The sequence below is a fragment of the Pseudopodoces humilis genome, chromosome 1, assembly GCF_049639895.1.
Source record: "Pseudopodoces humilis isolate 2021_Gansu_Grassland_sample_001 chromosome 1, ASM4963989v1, whole genome shotgun sequence".
Taxonomy (NCBI): Eukaryota; Metazoa; Chordata; class Aves; order Passeriformes; family Paridae; genus Pseudopodoces; species Pseudopodoces humilis.
The window spans coordinates 116,862,540-116,885,492 of NC_142200.1; the positions used below are offsets into that span (position 1 = coordinate 116,862,540).

The 22,953-nt window shown below is 39.7% G+C and overlaps 2 protein-coding genes across 5 annotated transcripts; one reads left to right on the plus strand and one right to left on the minus strand.

Annotated features, from left to right (window-relative positions):
* Positions 1–1,086: 1,086 nt before the first annotated feature.
* OXNAD1 (oxidoreductase NAD binding domain containing 1) lies at positions 1,087–20,437 on the minus strand. 4 transcript variants are annotated; one of them, XM_088061712.1, is made up of 9 exons: positions 20,418–20,437; positions 14,599–14,764; positions 14,277–14,340; positions 10,918–11,024; positions 7,393–7,534; positions 4,511–4,547; positions 4,305–4,402; positions 2,084–2,192; positions 1,087–1,458 (listed from the first exon to the last, which is right to left on the minus strand). In XM_088061712.1, exons 2-9 carry the CDS (start codon positions 14,730–14,732, stop codon positions 1,304–1,306), a joined length of 846 nt encoding a protein of 281 aa, XP_087917838.1. In that variant the 5' UTR covers positions 14,733–14,764; positions 20,418–20,437; the 3' UTR covers positions 1,087–1,303. The 4 variants fall into 4 exon arrangements, with proteins under 4 accessions (XP_087917838.1, XP_087917831.1, XP_014104243.2 ...); XM_088061705.1 differs by having other exon boundaries at positions 4,305–4,405; XM_014248768.2 differs by lacking the exon at positions 20,418–20,437 and adding an exon at positions 19,851–19,937 and having other exon boundaries at positions 4,305–4,547.
* On the plus strand, positions 19,897–22,247 carry DPH3 (diphthamide biosynthesis 3). The gene is made up of 3 exons (XM_005518929.3): positions 19,897–20,058; positions 20,159–20,233; positions 20,668–22,247. Exons 1-3 carry the CDS (start codon positions 19,951–19,953, stop codon positions 20,731–20,733), a joined length of 249 nt encoding a protein of 82 aa, XP_005518986.1. The 5' UTR covers positions 19,897–19,950; the 3' UTR covers positions 20,734–22,247.
* The last annotated feature ends 706 nt before the right edge of the window (positions 22,248–22,953 follow it).

Below are 22,953 nucleotides of genomic sequence, written 5' to 3' on the forward strand. Positions count from 1 at the left end.
CTTGAGGCCTTCTTAGCCAACCACAGGGCTGTTATGCTTGAAAAACAAAGTGCTTCACAGCAATGTGATTGCAGCAGGCTGGGAATTGGCTGATGGGTTCAGTGTCTCTGCAACCCCTAGTTATGGCAGAGCAGGGAGACACTGATGGCAAGGAACTTGCTGCATTACCTAGTTGACTATGTTTGAAACGTAACTCAAGGGAAGGAGCCACTAACAAAGGGAAGGCCTTATTTATCATTTTTACTAATTCAATATTAATTAGTATTTTTGATAATTGTTTCTGATTGAGGTCTTCAAATGTACAACAGAAATCTCTGCCACTTAAGGACTTGAACTGTCTATGCAGATAATTAACAAACTCATTATAGATTTTGTTGGTCTCCAAATATCTATGATGAGTTTTTCTAGAAGTTGGACAAAGAAGGTTCATTCAGGAAGGACTCAGGTGTTGGCCATTACACCTAGAGGTACACTCCTGCCTTGCAAAACCAACCTTGCCAAGACTTTTCTCCAAGCATCCTGGAATCCCCTAAAGCTCTGTACTTTATGAAGCAGGACTGGGGAGATTCCCCATCTTGGCTGTTCCTGGCCAGTGCTGCTTTTGAGGACACAGCCCATGCAAGCACAATCTTGGCTGAATAACCTCAGCACCAGCACAGATTCAGAGTAGGAATTCCTAAGACTGCTGCACTCAACACTTTCAACTCAGGGCTAAACAAGATTATGAGAAAATATCTTTGTCAACACAAATGACTTACTTATATAAACCACATAAAAGGTGAGGTTTTTTTTTTTTCTGAGAGGAAATGGCAAAGAGAAGGAAGTCACAACACAGCAGCTCCTCTTCTATAAAAACAGTAAATGTATTATATAGAACTGGGGAGGGAAGTGTGTACTCATTTGGAGCCGATTGAGAGGCTGGGCCTGAATTACCCTTATAAACAGACCTGGCATTGCTGCACAACTAATTCTTTAAAAGTGCTGCATCAGACACTGAAGGTTTTTTAAAAGCTGACTAACAAAGCAAGTTCATAATGTGAAAATATGCTGTTACCCGTAAGAAAAGATAAACCACCAAAAAACCAGAACAGTTAATGTCTTTAATATAAAATCACTTTTCTTTCCCTGAAAGCAGCAGCACTGTATTAGAGGTGTATTACAGATAAATTATAGGACCACTTTCCTTCATTACTGAGGACATCTTCATTAAAATCTTCCAAATAATTCATAGTCCATTTCTGTACATTTCAGCTTATCAAAATGCACTGGAAAAAATAATATTTTTTCTCTTCAGCAGGTGTCACTACCACCATTTCTCAAAGAAAACACAGTTTCTGGGAACACCAATGTTAGTGAGCAGCTTGGACATAGATTCTATCATTGGAGGGGGACCACAGATGTACCATGAAGTATCATTAGATACATGTTTCTCTAGATCCTTTTCAGATATTCTTCCCTCTGACAAAGAAAAAAAATGTAGGAAATGAGAACAAAAATATTAATCATGAAGTCGCTTCAAAAATAATGTCTGGTTAGAGGTATTTCAAGCAGTCATTTCTTAAAAATACCTGGCCTGTTTCAGGATAATAGGTATTGAGATTTAGGGCTTCCAAAACCATTTGTTTTTCTGGGGATTTAGATCAGTGCTTGTACTTGGAATGCAAGGAGTATTAGTCACTGAAGAGAAATATGGCTTACAGATAAGTAAAATCCCAAATTCACATGAAAAAAATAGGTATCTCTAACGCAAATACTGCAGATATGGAAACATGCTGAAGTATCTCTTACAAGCCATCAGCTTATCCTTCAATCCCACCTCAAAGAAAGTAAACAACATTTGCTTAATAGTTTCTGGAATAAAGTCTGCAGTGGGAAATATCCATGCAAAGTTTAGGATTAACAGAGGAAAACAAAAACTGCAAAGAGAAAACTTTACCACAGAGTGGAATAAGTACAGAGAAACTATTTAACTCACATCTCATTTTGTGCCTTTAAATGTGAAAATGCTGGGTTATTATGCACAACTTCAAGTTTGATGTAATCAAACTTGGGCTTCAGATAGCATCTCTGTACAGGCATTTACCTGTAATGTGTGGCTGCAGTTCTTGACAGATCTGTGAGTGCTGCTGGGTGACGTGGAAACAACATGTGATCTTTCCAGGAAACGCCTTCATCAAACCAAGAATATTTTTCTGTAATGTTAAACACAGTTGCTTACACCACAGTCCATTAAATCAAAGCAGATGTATACACACAAGAGTCCCAGAACGCCTGTGACTATTACTGGGAATCAAGACTTTGCATTTCACCACCGAGAACCTGAAGAGTGTGATTCCACAGGCCTGACCTGCATGCACACACAGAATTCCCACACTTGGAATGCAAACACCCTGCCAGCTATGTTAGTGCTTTTCTCCATTTCTGACACAGATGACCATCTGTAAGATTTGGACCGAAGATCCAGTTAAGTCATTTCCCAATTTCTTCCCCATATGAATTCTCAGTATTTCCTCCTTCTACTTTCATAGGGGTTTTCCATTTAAAAAAAAACAAACAACCTTGCAGTATGTATTTACCATTAGTTAGGGACTTTTTGAGTCTTGTTTGGTTTATCTGATAAGGTCACTAGACCTTTTACTGTCTCATGTTCTCAAGTAAAACCAACTACCATGTAATGCTAATGTTATTTTTACCAGAGTAGATAGTATAAACTCATTTTCAGTTCCCTGTCACAGCTGTGATAAGTTACCACCAAACCCCCAGCGGCTTCAGTTCAAATCATAGCAAAAAAAGAATGTGTTAGTCAGATGCTGTAGTTAGTTCTGAAATTAAGATTTAGCTACTGTCTAGATTCTGCATTATAGAGGATTTTCACTGCTGGAATAGACACTCAAATTCTTTACAATATTCTGAAATACAAATAATTTCTAGGCAAATTTGCTTATTTTGTTAAGTGTATGCTTGTTAACTAGTTACTACACTGAGTCTGTCCTGGTTTGCTTAACAAAAAAAACCTGGAAAGATTCTACTTTGTAGAAAATGTGTTCCTGAATCCTTAAAAAGATATGGGATGAAGAGCAGCACATATTGCCACTGCTGTACAGCTTTCCACCAGCACCTCTACTATTGACTTGCTGTCTTTGTACCCCTAATATGCTGTTGCTTCTATCATTTGCACTAAGGGTATTTCAGTGCCTCAGCCTGTGACCTCCAAACCATCAGTGATAACCCAGCAGGTCCCAGCTGGTCCTCCTGGAGATGGTCCACATCCTGCACAGATGTTTGTTGCGACAGCATAAAGGCTGCTAGAGATTCCATCTCCTCAATCCTCTGCATTGAACTGAAGAATTTTGACAGACATGTTCTGGATCTGAGGGACATGTGAAGAATGAAGGGAGGGATTTATTTTAAGCACTGTGCATGACACTGTGTTCTCTTCTGTCCCAGAAGCTTTAGTGCAAAAGATCTGCTGTCATAAAACTGCTTAAGTGAATGCTGGGAATGTCAGTACTGGCAGTGGAAAAACCTGTGCCTGCTTAGAACAGACTGGGAGATGAGTAGGTGGCCAAAAGGAAGAGCAGATTATTCTGCTTCTAGCAACAAACAAATGACTTTTCAAAGAAAGCAAATATCTCTATGTCTAGAAACATGGTAGAAGTACAGAAATAAAACTAGTGATGGATCCTATACACTGTTTCTGGAATCATCTTCATCTTTACCTTACAATCAAAAGCTTTCAATACTTAAAAAACCCATAAATCATTCTGGATGCTTCTTTACAGAAGCTCCACTAATTTGACCCTAAAATATTATTAATAACCCTTAATGGCTGAGTATGACAAATGATCTTTAACTGCTGAGTAAATGCTGCTGAAGTACTGCACAAGTAGTTTTAAAAGCAGCTATAAATCCTTCATTCATACACTAGTACTTGTTAGTAACTAATGCATTATCAACAAAGCTCTGCTCTTCTTTTAGAAAGTATTATTGTGTATATACATATATATATATATATAATCTTTAGTATACTATGATGCTCTTAGAAGATCACAGTAAAATGCAGGGATATAGTAAAATTTAGGGGTAATTGACTTCTCGAAATCAATGGGAGCAGGTATGTCCAGTAACAGCCTTAATGTGTACACTGGCATAAGTAGTTAACAAAATAAACATGGGATTTGAGGCAGATTTTTGTCTCTGCACAGTGTCTTACACAGAGACTCTCTTGGAATTTGGTAACATTGATGTGCACACTAGTAGCTGAATAGCTGAGACATGTATTTTTAAAATACTTTTTGATTTACCTTAAATAAGAGTTCGCTCGTATTTTTTGCACTGTAGTACAGCTTCGCTGTTCCCAATTTGTGTCTATTTCCTTTACCCTCTTGGTATCCATGAAGATCTGCTATATGCAGCAGTATAGAAAACAATGGGTTAATTCCAACACCCCCTGCTATCAGCACTAGGTTTACTGGGGAGTCACCAGGCTGAGGATCAAAGAAGAAATCACCTCCCACTCGCAGAGCCACTTCTGAGTCAAGAGTACACTAGGATGGAAAAGAAGATATTTAATTTCAGAACTAAATACAAAAGTTGAAATCTTATTATTTTTGCATCCCAGTCACAAAGTTTGCTGGGCTGTGATTTTTAATTGACCACTGAAGAAAAAACAGAAGGACTTCAAAATATACACACATTTCCCAGATACCTGAAGTAACTCAGTATCTCTAGTGATCCAGTTCTACTTCAAAAAGTTGCAGTTTTATGGTAAAGCAGGATGGTGACTCCCCCTTCTTACCCACATAAGAATTGAAACAGGAACAATTCACAGTTTTCCAACAGCAATATGTGGTTGTGAAAACCCAAGCTCAACATGTGAAATCACACTTTTACCCAAAACCAGCTTCATGCCAAAAAAGGCCTTCCTATGAGGTCACAGAAGGTCAGAGTCAAGTTGCATACACAGGTTTTTCCATCCCCATTCCTTAAAATTAAAAACCACTCAGAAGTGAAGCAGGTATCCACAAGAATATTTCTTGCAGAGTCACTTCTGCATTTGCAACTTCAGAGACACAGAAGAAGAAAAATCAGGGGGAAATCTTCTCTCTTACTCTCTACTTGTACATAAGAAATTATTTCCTAAAGAAATGTGCCCAAGCATGTTTTTTTGATACATGGGAAACAAAAGCTACGACAAGAACATCCACTTGGGTCAGTGTCTCCTTGGTAAACCAGCACTGCATCCTGCTCTGAAGGGTGAAGCTACAGTACAGAGAAGTCAGGTGAGTTCTTCCACATCACTGCAAGCTGACAGAACAAGTAAGAGCACTTAGGCCATATATAGGTTTTAGAAGATAAAATTAAGAGGATAGGGAAACCAAGGAAGGTGGGAATGGAGAAGAACAAGCTATAACAACTGCTGAAAAATTAGCTTGGAGAATGAAAATACTTCCTCCAAATAATTATTTTCATAGCAGGAAACAGTAAACTGAAACAAAGGGAGTTCCATTAATGAAGGCTGCACAGACAGCTAAGGTCTAAACGTGTAACAATTCCACCAGGAGCAAGAAGGACACCCTTGGAAGCAGGTACTGCATGGAACACACAGATTCCAAAGATAGTAAGCATCATCATTAAAAACACAACACAACAACTTTCTCACTTTTCTTAATTATGGCAGAATTTTGTCTCTCAAGTCTACTGTAGGACAATGAGCATTCATTATCTGAAACTGATTTCTCTCTCCCTTGTGATGTACTCTACCAGGCTTTCCCACCATGTTTTACTCTGGTCTAGAGAAGCGCAAATCCACATGTGCTCCAGATTCATGTGGCCTAAGGAGGACACAGAATATGGTACCCTTTGAGGAAAGGAGGAAAGAAGCATTTTTAGGGAGAAACAATCTCATATTGGCCCCCTTAACCAGCCATAGTTCCTCAGGATTTAACATGGGATTTGGGAAGAATGTGTCTTAACCAGCAGTCTTCCAGATATTTCCATGTGTCCTAGGGTGACTTCCCCTTTCTAGACAGACCCCTTTGGAAGTTTTCTCCCAAATTTGCCCTAAACCAGGACACCATGCTTTGGCCATGACAATGATAACAGTAAGTCAGTATACAAGAAAAAACAGTAAAATTCTGCAGTAATACCACAAGAAAGTGTCCTTTAGACTAGTTTATAAACACAGCTCAGGCAGAGAAGTGAAGCAATCAATACATTACATGGATATTTTTTAAAGAAAAGGCTATATCTTCCTGAAGTTATATAAAGTACATGGTGGTGAAAAATACTATTTTATGTACAGTAATATTAACAAAAAATAACTCTAAAAACCACAGATAAAGTAAATTAGTGATAACTATTCCTGTATCATTTTTAACGTGAGATATCAACTTCCTTTAGGAGCAACTTTTAAACATAAGCACCAGTTTTGTCACCATATATACAACATTTTCGAATTCTAGGTTGATGTTTTTTTGCTTGTTTCCTAAAAAAAGCATACACTTTAGTTTAGCTAGAAGAGTCCATGTATCCCTGGAGGTTTCTCCATGGCATCAGGTTTGATGTAGCTTACCCCTTAACTAAAGATTTATCCTATAAATTCCACCAGAAAACTCAGCAAGAAAAACTGATCTACAACATCAAAAGTTCTGAAGGAGTTTCCAGAGACTTTGAAAAGAACACAAGTTGATAGGACAGATCATTGATGAAACATGTGACTCATTTGACAAACTCAATGGGGTAAATGATGAACAAAACAGCACAGGGCCAAGTTTCAGATTTTACTTTTAATACAGCAAAACCCCAAGCCTTGTGTTATGCCTTTATTACAAAAATACTGTATATTCAAAAGAATGGTATAGATATTCTGAAATGTTTTATCATTTCAGAAAAACTGATCAAAGTATCTTCCTTGACTTCACTTTAATAATCTACATCTATATGTGATTCATCAATGATTCCCAGTTTATATTTACAGAAATAGTCAGGAATTATGGAAGGTTATCAGAGGTAACTTTGTAATGTGTAACACTCCTTGTTCTCAGGGATGTAAGTTAGAATAGAGGTTTTTAAAAATTTTTAAATTCATTAATTCCAAAGGAGTGAGAACCCTTATATACACTAACTACAGTATCACTTTAAGTTCACTGTAAGCATAAGTGGTGTCAAAAGATCACAATAACCATATTTCCATTTAAACATTCAGTTTCAGTCCCTTACTGAATAAAAGGTTTTAAGATTTCTGTTGTATCCAAAATGCTTGAAGTGAAACGTGAGTTTTGCAGTTAATAGCACAAAGTAGTCTAAAAACACACACCACCCCCCTCTACCTCCAAAAAAAAAAGATTAAGAAATGGCAGCAAGCCAAATTTCACAGTTAAATTAATTTACCTCAGTGTGAATCCAGTGAGCAGGAGGATGAACAGTGTGCTTTACTGCCAGCTCTAGTATTCCTTCTCGTTCTAACAGGCCAGGGCTTGAACATATTGAGAATCCCCCAACTACAGATACTCCAGGAATAAAGAAGTCGACCCTGAAAATAGATCAGACACAAACGTTTAAAAAAGAAGCCAACAACCCCAAACATGAGCAACAATAGCCAAAGTAATGTGGCTGACTTTGTTTCAATTATCTTTCGTTTACAACATCTTAATTTTTGTAAAATAACTTTTCTGAAAAGGGAGTTAACCTTGAGTAACACCATTTCCTCAGAATTATTTTCTTCTAGAACCATGTCATCATGTTTGCTAAACTAGAAGCTTTTCAAACCATTCTGCTTTTAGCATTAGATGTCACATCTCACAGCGGACTAGAATTCTAAGTGTTTTAAATAAATTATTTGCATATTAGAACAAAAACATAATTATGGTCTGATAGAGCAGCTTAATTCCCACTCTTTGATGGGAAAATCTTCAATTTTCAAACATAAGAAGATAGGCATTCTAGTTTTAGGGAAATTAATTTATATTAAACACTTTCTTTTCCTGGGTAGATGAAGTGTCTGAAGTGAAACAGTACGTGTAAAATTTCCCATGCAAGAGGTCCACAACTGGCAGCAGGACTGCAGCTCCCTCTGGTGGCAGATAACTTCTTAGGTTATCAAAAATTGAACTGGAATAAATTCTTACTTTTTTTCTTCCATCTTTAAAGTAAACCATGCATGAGTTTATACAAATAAGAAGGTAACATGTGGCTAAACTTCTGCAATACCAGCCATCAGAGAGTATGGAAGGCAAGCCATTACTATGTATGAACTATAATCCAGTCTCATGAAAGTAAGATTTTGATAAGCCTTGATGAGGTTTCAAGAAAATGATCAGAAAATTACGAGTTGGTTTGTGATCTATCACCTGAACTCCTCTGTGTTCCATAAATATTTAAATGCTTCTGCTTTCTACAGCATATAACAAATTCCACATATTTCAAAATAAACCAAATGTTTATAACTAGTTGTGCTGGTCCCCTTAGGAAACAACCACACTGATAAACAATGTCACGTACTAGAGAACCATTATTCAATTCAAGCCTGGGTTAGGCTGGCTCAGTATTAGTTAAGTGAGGATGCAACAAGAAATACAGACTGGTTTCTACTGCAAAGGTATTTTCTTTAAACAGTAAGGCTGTATTCTTCACAGAGACCACAAATGCTTGAGGAAAGAGAGAAGCACTTTGAGTAGATCACCACTTTTTGAAGAAAAAAAATCTTGTCTGCTTACTCCATACAAAATTTACCCTTTGAAGAAAAAATATCTTACTCTCAAAGAATGCATACAGTGTGATATATACAATAGTGATACAATTTTTAACTTTATGCTTATAATATCTTGATGGTGCATGAAGATACCTGACTGCAAAGGAACAGTCTACAACCAAAAAAGTAGAGGAGGCTTTTTTCAGTGTCCTCAGCTTGTGCAGCCCCACTGCCCGTGGGGCCCAGCTTTACTGAGTCAGGCTCTGGGAGCTGAGAAAGGTCGACTCTTGAATTGCAGCGTTTATCCTGCCAAAGAACATCTCACCATGCTGCTGAAGCTCTTTACCTCCCTCTGGTGGAAAACAACCTTACTACTAAAGATGAACTTAACGAAAAATAGGAGAATTTATGCTGTGAAGTCACAATTTACATTCAAGTCAAAATGTTCCCCTTGGCATGTAAGGGAAACCTTATTCATGCCTGGTGGGGAAACACACAAACGTTATTGCAAAACCTACATCAAACATTTTTACCTTTCCCACATACTAATGCACGTGCATTTTTCTTTCCCAAGTACGTAACTATGAGAATTGATTTCAAGGCACAGTTTACTATCTTATAGGGGGCCTAAAGAAATGTGACAGCCTAAGGGAAAAGAGCAGCAGAAGGGAAAAAAATGGAAAAAAAACCACAAGGAAAGGCACAAAAAAATGTGAACTCAAGATGTCAGGGTGATTTTTCACTTCCCTCCTTTTAAAACCCAACTAAACCATGTCTTTAGGAAATAAGTAATAATTACCCATTGCTGGAGTAAGAGATGAAAATCATAAAGCTGCTTCCTCAAAGTATTTGTAACATGCATATACCTCAATGCATGTTTTTGTAAATTAAAAGGTGTAACAGCAACAAGTCTCTTCATTATTATTTGAAGTCAGATAAACACCAGTATCTGCCAAAAAGTGCTTGCAAAACAAATTCACTTTGGTTCTGAAAAACTCAATAATTAGAACGCTTTCAGGAAATGTAAACATTTTAGTGACAATCTTTGGCTGTAACATCTTACTATAGCAAATCCCAACAAGTTAGCCTTTTCTGCTCAGGAAAATGTGTTGTTTCGTACTGCTCATCAAAAAAATGCAACCCCAGTTTATAGATACGAGTACAGAGAAGTTGGTGTGTACCTTACAATAGCATTAGAACACTCTCAAGGAAGAAGAAAATGAAGAAGAGTAATTATAATTAAAGCTTTCAGTTTTCAGCATGATAATTTCAAAAACATTTTTGGAGGGTAAATGTACTTTGCAAGTACTGGCAAGCAAGAATTTAATATGAGTCACTGCACATGTGCAAAAACTGCAGCAAATTACTTCACAAACAAATTATTGCTAATCAGCATCTTGTGTTCTGGTTCTAAATTTAAAAGCCAGCTTATTACCACTCCATGAGTAACATATGCTGTTAATACCCTAGCAGCTATACTTTGATTTCAGCAAACCCACTCTCAGATGGCCAAAGCCAATAAAAAGTTTAATAGCATTAAAATGTCCATTGCCAAAAGCAACTATTCCTAGTTTTAAATTAATTTCTAAGAGAAAAAAAAAAAGTTACTGAGTGACAGTATTTTTAACAAGGATAACAAACATGAAAATCCACTGCTTACTTGGGGAAAAAAAAACCTCTGTAAAATTGTTTAAACAAACTGCTAATTGCTTCAAAAGCTTAATAATTCAAGGTTTTTATTTTCAAATTTGACTATTTATATTAATATATTACTATTAATCTGACCTAAGAGGTTTAATTTTCAGAGTGGATACTTCAAGATGAAGAAATAAACCAAAACTAAGTAACTTGCAAATCAGCAGTCTCAGCTCCTCTGTAAAAACAACTAGTAAATAAAGACAGCCTGCAGAATGAACTGCAGTGAATTTCAAAGTACTGAAGAAACAATGTAAAATATAATAAAACACAGGAAAACATCAGAACAGTAAAACTGAACATTTAAAGAATATGCACTTCTGCCCTTTTAACAGTAATATTAGCATTTTTTATAATGACTATTTAAAACTGATGCCAAGTATCAGCTCTTTGACAGAGCATCCAATAAGAAAACGGTGTATTATATAAATTAACAACTTCTTCCAAGGCCCAGGGTTCAGAGACCTTTCAGCACTTTGTTGTAGTGGACTTCTAGTCATTACCCCATCAAATATACCAGAAGATCATACCATTGTCCTGCTTTGAAAGTAAAATCCTTATTTGCAATTGCCAAACGAAGCCTTTTGACTGTCTCTGATTCATTGGTGATTCCACACACTTTTGCTTGTGTGATTACCTAACAAAAGAAAAAGAAGCCATTGTGATATGTAGGTATAATTTGCAGCAAAAGCACTCAAGAAGCCATGCATGAAACATCCATCACTTCCCATGGTACCCATGGCATTTCATTACCTACAGCACCAATATGTTTCACTGAGGTGATGAAACAGAAGTGGATTCTATCCCTGGAAGTGTTCAAGGCTAGGCTGGATGGGGCCCTAAGCAACCAGGTTTAGTGAAAGGTGTCCCTGCCCATGGCAGGGCATTGGAACTGCAGGATATTTAAGGTCCCTTCAAGCCCAAACCATTCTATGATGCATTTAAATAGTCACTGAATGGAGAACAGTGTTTGTACTTGCAGTCTACCAGATCTGGCACTTTTTCTAAGATTATAAACAAACTTACTTTATTTCACTTGAAGAGAACATAGCTATAAAGAGAGGTGATTGCTAGTTATCACTTATCAGATTCTTTAGCTATCTATACAAGACACAAACTCCTGCATCCTCCAGCAAAACAAAGTAAAAAGATCTCTGATATAAAGACAAAGGACACTTGTAAAAAATCAGTTGCAGATGAAGTCCCAGAGAGAATTCTGGATCTAGATTTATTTAAGCAATTAAATGCATAACTGAAAGATTATGCATTAATGTTAATGCATCAACAAAAGAAAACTAACAAGCCTTGTGTTACTGCATTTACCCCCCTACACCCCCATATGACCACAGGGAAACCAAGACACAAGGTCTCATGGCTGGTTAACAGAGCAGATTTTGTTTGGCAGCCACATGGGAGGAGATGTCAGAGGCATAGATGATACTACTTTTAAGGAGTTTTAAAAAACAAACAAAAAACCCCAAAAAACCCCCACAGACTTTACAAGAAGATCCATTGGGGATGAGCAGCCCACTTAAGTTCTTTGATGCCCATCAGTGCAACATGGATTTTCATCCCCTCCCTGCCCTTCTTTTTCAGGTTTTTCTGACCTATAATTATTAACCTTTTTCCTCTACAAAGAAATCAATGCCCAAAATGAAATGCGTATTTTTCTACACAGAGCAATACACACATTTTGCTGTTGAAAATACTGATGTCACCACACAAGGAAATACTCAAAATACCACCACAACTCTACCATTTCTCATTTGTCTAAGATCAAACAGATAAAAAAACCCAAAACTTTAAGCAACTATGCTGTAATTTAAAACATATATCAGGAAATTAATTTATTCATAAAGCAACATCTGAACACGTCCTTTGCCCCATTAAACAGCAGGACATTTACTAATTTAAAATGAAGTAGCAGAGATTCCTGTTCCACTTTAGCAGACAGTATTAAATGAGGAATGGAGTCAGTCTAAATTAACAAGAGGAATGTCAGATACATGACTTCAGTGGTTGTTCCAATGGAGGGAGCAGGAAAGGGACATTAAACTTGGATCTTCTTTACTCTTCAGTACACTCCTTAATTTATTATTTGGCTGAGAGACCTGCAAGAGTACTGGAAATTTAGTTCTTAATTGTTACAAAGTTATTTCAAAAATTAAATTTGACTCAGGGTGATCAAAGACAGCTGGTATTCTGGACCATCATAAGGGTATCCAACTGTCCAGAGCAAGGCTGCAGTGAGAGGGAGGAGGACACAGGACTATGGATTTTGCAGCTGTATTTCAAGAAAGCATTAGTCACTTTTCCTTGCCCTGGCCCTTCACATTATCACTCTTCAACAGGCAATGTTATGCAGCATTCACACTAATGCAATACAGATTTATGATTCTTTCTTCTTTTACAGGACTGAAGTGGCCAAATAAGGCAATATTGGCTGAGGGAAGCAAACTGCTGATTATATGGAATTTAAAACCAAGCAGAGGATTTAAAATAAACTGATTTTAAAGTGGTTGGAAATAAAGCAACAAAGAATAAATCAAGCATTAAAAAAAGAAACAGCATAATCCTCTGATATGCAGAGAATGTGCAGTAGCAAGAACTGAGCCCTGCTCTTTCACCTATCTCATACAGCTTCCTTCTCTTCCTTGTGCCTCACAGTTCCCTGCATCAACCCTGAGCTTCTAACACCCCATAAGGATCCATTTTTCATGTATTTTTCAGGTACTGCCATTGAGCAGAGAAAGGAAGCAAACGAAGCAATAAATATAAAAAATACCCCCATGACTGCAACACTGAAAAGTGACATCATTTTTTCCATGTCAGAAGCAAATGAGAACATGCATTGGTCTGTGCCTGTCTCTACATCCATTATGTTGGGTAAACAGGATCCACCACAGCAGCTGGATGTCAACAAACAACACTGATGTGTACTCAGAGAAGAGCTGGCATTAAATGTGGATACCTGAGGCACAGCTCCATGGCTCCCAAAGCTGGCTCACAGCTCTGGTGACAGGCAGAACCTGTCTGCTGCATTTGTCTCATCCAGCTACAGCCCATGTCACACAGTGCTGAACCTTCTCTTTCGGGGGCTACCTACATATCCCCTGCAACCAGCTTCCTTTTGGTAGGATGTGACTTATTCTCCACTATAGTTCACTAAAAACTTAGCAGAGAAGGACTTCATGTACACACACTGACAGTTGTGTGGTGTGTTTGCATCTGTGTGCATCTACTTCAGCTTGTTACAGAAATATCTGTATGAAATACAAGAATATTCTTGTATTCCTTCTTGTGTTCCCCTCTGAACATTATGAGAATGTTTGCTGCTCAGAGATCCAGAATAAGCATTTTTGAATTTAATGGAGAACAATGCTCTATCTTATTTGTATTTGTGAATTAAAATAGATACAACTGAAGATCTTCTTTACAGCTATCACCTCTCTTCAAAATGTCTACACATTTTGCCTTACTCCTATGTTATAAAAGGACATTTTCACATTTTTGAATCTCAAATCTGAACCAGAATTGTAGAAATCCATAAAAATATGAGAAGTCTGTTTAGAGATGAGGGGTATCCACATGCTTTCATTACTTATTATAATTCATATTTGGCCAAAAAATCTATTAAGTTTCTTGTCCAATATAAAGTAAACAGCATCGTATCACTGCAAAATTTTAAAACTCATTACATTTCACCCACTGAGCACTAAATATGCTAATTTTATACCAGTAACAAATACAAAAAAATAAGGAGAAAAAGAAGCAAACCAGACTCCACCAGAAGGCAAAATGGAGCCTAAGAATAAAATACTATTATCCAATATAATTATCTTTGCAGCAAAAAAAAAATTACTTGCATCCTAAAGAACTGAACACTAACCTCCTGTCGAAAATTATTTGCTGTCCTCTCTAGATGATCCATTTTCCTTTTTGATTTTATTGTGCTGCAAGAAATAGCAAACAAAGATAATTGTCATTTTGACAGCTGTGCTACTGTCCCTTACTGATATGAATTTCTATTAACATAACAATTTACCAGTGTAATCCAGACTACAGATGACATAAATCTAAATAAGAATTAAATATAAATATATAATTGGGAGTTAAAGTAAGCATTTACAGGTCTGTAATAATTTGTCAGTCTGATTTTGACTGTGTTACCATGGCATTCTCGTAATAAAACAAGGAAGTGCACAACCTACCCGTTCCCTGTGCAGTAACAAAAAGCAGAGTGTCTCAACACCCTCAATGCAGAACGAGAGGGAAAAATTCTGCTCTGACCACCTCTCAGTAACTGAGGAACAGTGCAACCCACATAAATGGAAGCATGAGCCATGATGACCAGGCAGTCTTCAGAATCAGTGGTTCCTGAAAAAAAATCATAAATATTTGTTAAATTAAGCATTTAGTGTTTGACATGGCTTGTTTTCAGCCTTTATTTCCCTTAAATCAGAAACCCCAAAGCTCAGCTGGAGCTAAAACTAGCAACAGATAAAAAGTATAATGAGAGGGAATTTTGAAAGCATGAAAGTTTCATAAACATGAGAAAATCTGCATCCATCAAGTGAAGTGATGTAATGGCGACTCTGAAAGGTGATGGTAACTCAGATTCTTGTTAATAGATTCCTTGGGGCAAATGAAATGACACTGAATGACCAATGTTTATACATACACATATATGTATAATGCAACTTTGTTTTAGAACAATTTGGTTGCAAAGGAAAGGAGGGAGCCCTTTTGGTTATTATCTGTAGAAATGAAACAATATCAAAGTATAAAGGAATCACTTAAGAAAATATATAAGGAAAAGAAGAGAAAGAAAGGATGAGAAGATTGTAGAGAGGAAACATATCACCACCAATGGATCCAGTGACAGGAACAGATTGTTGCAATTTCACTTAGCTGGTTGGAGATCTGATCCATCAGGGGTTCGGGAAGACCATGGAACACAGATTTCAATGGATTCAGTACATTCAGGTGGGAACACCCAGGTACCTCCCCTGGGGAAGTTTTACACTGTTGATCATATGCTGTGGTCTGGTGGAAGGCCCCAGAAATGAGTCCGGGGGCGCTTTGGGGTCTTTGATGGGTTGTGATGTCCCCAAAGCCATGACAGCTGCCTCTCACGCCAGCGTAATTGAGCCAGTTCTGCCCCACAGGAAGGGATGAACATCTTCAGGCCCAGGTGTGAACACAAGTGTCCTGATAGCTCCCCTGGGAGTGGAGATCTACAGCTGGCCCAGCTGTGCAGGGGAGGACATTGGCATGATAAAAAGCATTATCCCACTTCAGCAGCACCTGCTTCTCACTGGCCTTTTCCCTTATCTGGCTCAAACCCAGCTCGTTAAACAAAGGTCAGTGTGTTGTGGTCATCCTCTGGTGGTGGGTGCCCATCTTCCCTGCTCCTGGGCTGCTCTTATGCAGATCAGAGGATTCCCAAACCTCTCCTCCTGCCCTTCGGTCCAGGGGTGCAAACCTGGCCTCAGCAAAGCCCCTGTAGCTTTTCCAAATGGGCAACTGCTTGAGCCATTAACCATCAATGTTTCAGTCTCTCACAAGGGGAAGACCTTGTCAGAGATGATATGGAAAAGGCTGAAGTAGTCAACATTCCTTTTGCCTCAGTCTTTATAGGCAAAGCCTGCACCCAGACCTCTGCTTGTACCAGTGATGGTTGGGAAGGAGAGGGATAAGTAGGAGCAGGGCCAGCACCTGCTGAGAGATGTTGGATGTACTCAAACACACAGTGCCAGATGGGTTACACTCAAGGTTGCTAAGAGACACAGCTGACATGCTTGTCAGGCAATAGTCTCCAACTGACTGGGAAAAGACACGTGCTCATTTTTAAGGGAGACAAAAAGCACTGCTTACATCCAGCCAGCACCATCTCAGTATCCGGAAAAAAGCTCAGAGCTTGTCCCCTTAGCTGGATGAAAGCTAAGAATGTAATCAGGAAGATGTGACTCAGATTTACCAAGGGCAGATTACATTTGATAAATCTGAACAGCTATCAGAATAAAAGGTCACACAGCTAAGGAGACAGGATGCAACACACCTTGAGTGTCCTGTGTCTCCTGGCACCAGCCCCTGAAGCACACACACATTAGTAAGCCAAGGCCAGATGGATGTTTGGAGTGGCTGAAAACTTGTCTGGGTAGACAGAATTGAAGACTTGATGGCTTTAAGTTGCTTCACTTGTTGGCTAGAATAGTAAAGAGTACCCTGGGGCTGATACAGGTCAACATATTTATCACTAATTTGGATGATGAGACAGAAGATGTCCCAGTTCATAGCATGGTGACTGAACTGGGATCTTTGAGGTCCCCTCTGGGCCATTCTATCATCAGCAAACTTGTGGATGATGCTATGTTAGAATAGTAGAGGTCCCCTTCAAAGGGGAACTGAGAAACTGCAGGGCTGGAAAGCAAAAATCTCATTACAAAGGTATACACCTGGGACTGGCTTAATCCAGTGTGAACAACTGTCCTGCTCCAAGCAATAATTCTGACTGGATGATGCTCAGAAGTGCCTTCCAGCCAACATATCTGCCATTTTAAATGTTCAAACAATATTCATATATGAAAAATCAAACACTGTGCATTCCCTTTCTAGGGGTAAAGAAAAGGTTCTGGGTGGAGAATTTTGTAAACTTTAATTAAGCCTGTTTGTTCACAAGTTTATTTAAGAGTACATTAATCCCTCACATTTCCAAGCACCCTACATAGTACATCTCTAAAGAGTAAAGAAAGTGGAGGACACTCATATGCACTGCAGTGGAAATATGGTGTGAAGCTTCAAAACTGCACATTCAAACAGCTATGACAGAGAAAGATAAACTGACATGCACAACATTCAAGGTTAGTCAGAACTACTCTTCAAGTGTAGGAACAGGTTCATAGAGAGCCAAGAGATATTTCTCATTCCTTGTAAATCTGCCTTTATTTTTTCCTAAAATGGATTAGCATTACTCTCTATCATATATCATCACCTATCAAATTATATTTATTCCCATAATACAGTCCATTGCTTCTTTAAAGCATTAATATTTTACTTTTATTTAAATATCTTTCTATGCATTCTTTTAAGGCAAGTAATTTATTTTCAAAATGTTTTTCATTTTGAATCCCTTGAATTGGCACTGATCCAGCTTGCTGATAACTAATCAGGCCTATACTCTCTAGGATTTCACTAATACCTGCATTGGCTGGTTACTTAGTAATCTGTCCTGTTTATAGTCTTGTGTGAATGAAGGCAGAGGTTCCACATATTAGGCTGCTCAGAAACGGAATACGTTTACAGTCACTATTCAAAATGCCTGTTTTCAAGCATAAGAAATACTTCCTGCAGCTTTTAACTGTCCATAATTTTTAATAGTTTTTCAGCATTTAATTCCACAGCAGCAGCTTGCAACTTTTAAAAATGGAATTATTTATAAGTCTTTTACCCTCAGAGAGCAAAATTACTTCAAATTTTTTTTCCGCAGCATCACAGAGTACTTAAAGCGTACTTAAGTGTTTAAACAAAACACTTTAGTACTTTCTACCTCAAATATATAGATGCTATTGATAACAGAAGTATTAACAATCTCAAAATATTTTAGGACAACAAAATACACATCTAATGAAGTCTCATTCCTCTACCTTGGCATATTACCTGTAAATCCAGAGTGCTCAAAGATCAGTTTCTCAAATTCATGAGATCACTTTATGATCTGAAATCTTTCACATGGTTAAAGACATCTACGTGCACATCATGGTTATAGACATCTAAATCTCCAACCAATATGAAGTTCACTATCAATACATAATATTGGAAACAAAAGAAATGTCAGCCTAATTTTATAGTCACAGCTGAAAGACCCTATTGATACAACTACTTTAAGGCTGAGTCTCCTAAATTAGAAATAACTCTTGAACCGTAGTTCAAGAAATTTGCTCCATTTATATTATCATCACTTTCCAATCGTGAAAAATGCAATAAAAATCATTTGCCATTTTTACTCTGCAACCAATGAATTCCAAAATGTCTTTTAATGAGCCCTGGTTCTCCTCTACCACATACAAGCGTGACTCACGCCTTTACAAAACGTGAACAGCTTTTCCCCCATCTGTCACCTCTGCGATTTTTTCACTCATCCAGCTCTTTGGCAATTCCCTGCCCTTCATGAAGTGCTGTGCTTCAGCTTCCCAGGCTCCTGTCAGTTGGGATGTTCTCCCTTTATTCTCATCTTACCAAGCCGGCGCAGGAATAGCCACTCCAAGTACCCTTTTTTTTTAACAGAGGTTGGAAGGGACCACAGAGGGTCACATGGTCCAGCCTCCCTGCTCAAGCAGAGCCATTTGAGAGCACATGGCACAAGACTGCATCCAGATGGGCCTGGAGTATCTCCACTGAGACAGACTCCAGTACCTCTGGGCAATCTGTTCCACTGCCTGGTCACTCACACAGAAGTCAGGTCTTCCTCATATTCAGGTGGAGCTTCCTGTGCATCAATTTCTGTCCACTGCCTTTTGTCCTAGTGGCTGGCACCCCAAGAAGAGCCTGGCTCCACCCTCTTGACACCCCCCCTTTACATATTTGCATATTTTTTTTAAACCTTTGCTCCACGGAGTGAAACAAGCACTACTTTTTCATGACTTCTTCCTCTCTTCACTTAAAGCCAATGAGCCATCCATTCTCCATCCCCTCTGATCCACCGGCCCTGGGTTAGTATCTCTTGAGATATATGTCTGCATCTCTTCTTTCCCCCAGTCCCACAGCACTAATCCCACATCACTAGCTGAAGGGAGAACTACTTTTAGTTCACCCGCGTCACATTTAAGTGCAAATTACTAGGTAGGTTAATGCAAGAGAGTGCAGAGGGGGTCAGCAAGGGTACTTAAGCAGCACAGGAAGTCTTTTTTCGGAAGCTATCTCTCGGTAAAACAGTCCTTTAGACAAAAGTTTTTCCTTCCTGAAAAACTATTCACAGAAAACGAAGTTTTTCCCAGGACTGAGGGGAACACGATGAGCGCTGGGAGGAGGGCGGTGGGCTGGGGAAGAGGGGCCGGCAGCCTATGCCCAGCTGGGACGAGGCGGCACTGAGGCGGCCAAGGGGCAGGGGAAGCACATGACTAAGGGGCAGGGACAAGGCCAAAGGGCAGGGAAGGGGCAAGGGACAAGAACAAGGTCGCGGCAGTGCCCGGCCGTTCCTCCGCAGCCCCTGGGATCTCCGGGCAGGAGATCAGGGCTGGAACCGGCAGCGCCACCAGCCGCAGAGGGCGGCCCGGCCACCGCTTCCGACCGGCGTGCGGGGCTCCCGCCGTGAGGAAAGGGCGAGCCGGGACGACTCAAACGCGCTGACCGTCAGCCCTCCGCCCCTCACCCTCCTGTCCCCCCAGCTCCCTCCTCCCCACCCGAACCCTCCCCGGGGTTCCACGGTCCCGGGCTCCCCCGGCCCGCTCCCCACCTCCCCTACCCGCCGCCGCATCACGTCACGGAGAGCTCCGCCCGCGTGCCCCGTCAGGCGCCGCCTCTTCCCGTCCGCCCTGTCCCGGCTCCCGCCGCTTCCCGGCGGCATGGCGGTGTTCCACGACGAGGTGGAGATCGAAGACTTCGAGTACGACGAGGAGACCGAGACCTACAGCTACCCGTGCCCCTGCGGGGACCGGTTCCTCATCACGCGGGTGAGGGGCGGCCGGGCAGGGCTGGGGGGGAGAATGGCGTGGTGCGGCCCGTGGGCCGGCTGGCGGCGGGGCCCTGACCGCTCTTCCGGGGCTTTTGCAGGAGGACCTGGAGAACGGGGAGGACGTGGCCACCTGCCCCAGCTGCTCCCTGATCCTGCGCGTCATTTACGACCAGGTGGGTGCGGAGGGAGGGCAGTCGGACGCGGTTCCAGCCGGGTCCCTCCGAGTCCCGGCTCGCCGCCCCGTGCGGGAAGCGCGGGACGGTGTTTAAAAATTCCTGTTTTGGGACTACATTTGCTGCCTGATCTCTCGTTTTTCTTGTCTCCTGCTGCCGTGTTTGGGCTTAGAAAGATGCCTACCTGGGTGGGCGTGGGGTAGGACAGGCGGGACGAAATCAGGGATGTGAATGAAGAGCTCCTGTGGCCGATTCCAGCAGCCCTGGCAGCTTTTCTCACCTCGTAGGAACGTTATGGCTTTCATGTTTTGGGAGCAGATTCCTACCACTTATAACCACTCTGTCCTCCAGCCTGGGTGCATGTCGTGGTGTTTGTGAGTATAGGAGATCCAAAAACAATGTAACTCTCCTAAATCCCTGCTTGCTCTCTTTAGGAGCAGTTCATGCGGGATGAAGTCGTGGCAGAACCTTTGGCAAACAAGGAATTGGTCAAGTGCTGATGAATGCATCGTGGACTGTGCTGCTTTGGGATGAGAAAGCATGGGGATGGTGACTGCGGAAAGAGTTGTGGTTCTCCTTCTGGAAGTGCTTGCTGCTGTTGGATACAAGTGCAATAATTGTCTGTGTTCTTAACATGAATGAGAGTTTGCTGGGACATCAAACACATGAATGTGTTTTGTTCCAAAGGGATATACTTGAAAAAAAAAAAAAAAGTTGCTCTATGTATTCCAGAAGGCTTGAGGATTATGATCCTGATTTACCACAGGTCAATACAAAGAAGAGTGTGGAGTTGAGAAATTAGAGCATTTAGTCTAGCAGTGGCTTCTTAGCCTGTGGAGAAAAACAGGCTTTATGAGGGTATACACGAGTGTGAAATGGCTCAGAGAGCTGAAATGTCGGGAGGCAAGATTTAAGAGTCCATAGGACACAGTGCCATACAGAATTGATACAGTGCAGCTTCTCCCAGGATGTGGCATTGTGTACTTCCAGCCAATACTGAATATGGGGAGAAAACAAGAGACCCAGAGCCAACATTTACCCAGTGTTGGTAAATTGTCTTTACTCCTGTAAGCACAGGGAAGGTGTGCAAGTTGTCTGTGTATCTGCAGTGGGGACAGCACTTGAGTTGGGGCAGATTTTTTTCTTAAATTGCTTCTAAAGTTGCTTTGAAAGAACTTTGGTAGTTGTTATCAAATGATTCTGCCATAATAATGATACACTTTTGAGGGTGTTGTGTGAAATGGAGTCAACCTGTTTTTACCCTTGCTACTAACGTGCAGATGGACTGGAACTCGAAGTGGGTTGTATTTTACCCCTATATTGTCAACAACTTTGTGATTTGACTGTTTCAGTAGATATGAAATGGGCTGCAGTTCTTTGTGCCATTTGTAGTAAATTTCTCAGCCTTTCTTTATTAGATTCTGTCACTTCCTGGATACGAGATGGATGCACTTCACTTAATTAATAAAGTTAATTAAATTAATAAAATGCCTTTATTAATTAATAAAGGCATTTTTTAGGATAGAAAAGAGTCGTGAGAACATTCTCCACATTGATTCCAAGACTGCTTCTTAAATTACAAGCCACTGCACTTGAATATTTACTTAAAATTGTGGTCATTCCTGTATTTTAATAGGATTTGACATCTGTGAAGTTAAATTCGGGGAAAATTACCTGAAGAGTTTACATAGCTGTTTTGCTACAGGCACTAAAGATAAGCAAGTTTTACTGGATTCTTACATATAGTGATTTTTGTTCCTACAGCATTCCGTGAATGTTGAAGATGAACATTCTAGTTATTTTAAGAAAAGGAGAGAAAAAAGCCCTACATCTAATTGAAAATTTTTAATGCAGTAAGCATAACCCAGAGTGGTTTCCATGCCTAAACCAGGAGGTGGCACTCGTGTTCCTTTGACATACGTGCTCAAAGAAAATAAATGTTGTGGTACTTTGGTTAGCTATGCCTTAGCAAATACTTATTTTGACTATTTAAATAAAGATGTTTAAGATTCCATCAGCGGTTATAATGGGCCATTACTTACTCTGTTTCTGCACCAGCCACGATGATTTCCAGAGGTCTTGAGTTGCTGCTGCTGGGGTGATGATAGTGGATGTTCTTTAGGCTGGTTAATGAAAATTGTTTCAGTCTGTCAGTAGACACTGTAAAGCAAACTTACAGGAATGCTACCTAAGCCCCTGTTCAAATTTCTACTGCATAAATGCCTTCATGATTTTTCACAAGTATTCTACATAAAAGAAATTGTAGCAATTTTCAGATGCAAGACCAGGGAATGTATGCTCTGATGTAATGCATCAAAGTAAGTTGCCATGTATATCTAAAAATGTTTACATCTGTAAAAGTGTATAGATTTTGCAGAAATCATTGACTAGATTTTGTTATATAATGAAGGATGAAGGTCAGGCCCTTTCTTGACTTAGGAAATTTGTGTAGAGGATTATTTGTACTCTATCTGGTTAAGTTCCTACATGGTTTTAAAAGCGCTAATTGAATTTTATTTGGCAGGTGCCAAGTAAACATGGCATGTAACAAGCATTTAATTGATTCTTAGTAGTGTTTCCCACTCGCCTGAAATACAGGTAATGATTTTTTTTTAAAGTAATTTTAGCAGAATTAATTAGTTGATTTCATCAGTTGGGACTATCATGGCTTGAAGTTTCTTACCTGGTGTGCATAGGATCCAAGTTACAGAATGCAATTT

What these genes read in the sequence shown, in the direction of transcription:
- OXNAD1 (XM_014248768.2), bottom strand. Translation starts at nt 14,732, where the DNA reads ATGGCTCATGCTTCCATTTATGTGGGTTGCACTGTTCCTCAGTTACTG. An exon ending in TGTTACTGCACAGGGAACGG is followed by an intron (nt 14,341 to 14,598) that starts GTAGGTTGTGCA and finishes TATTTCTTGCAG; the next exon opens with CACAATAAAATCAAAAAGGA. An exon ending in CAAATAATTTTCGACAGGAG is followed by an intron (nt 11,025 to 14,276) that starts GTTAGTGTTCAG and finishes TTCTTTTGTTAG; the next exon opens with GTAATCACACAAGCAAAAGT.
- DPH3 (XM_005518929.3), top strand. Translation starts at nt 19,951, where the DNA reads ATGGCGGTGTTCCACGACGAGGTGGAGATCGAAGACTTCGAGTACGAC. An exon ending in ACCGGTTCCTCATCACGCGG is followed by an intron (nt 20,059 to 20,158) that starts GTGAGGGGCGGC and finishes GGGCTTTTGCAG; the next exon opens with GAGGACCTGGAGAACGGGGA. An exon ending in TGCGCGTCATTTACGACCAG is followed by an intron (nt 20,234 to 20,667) that starts GTGGGTGCGGAG and finishes TGCTCTCTTTAG; the next exon opens with GAGCAGTTCATGCGGGATGA.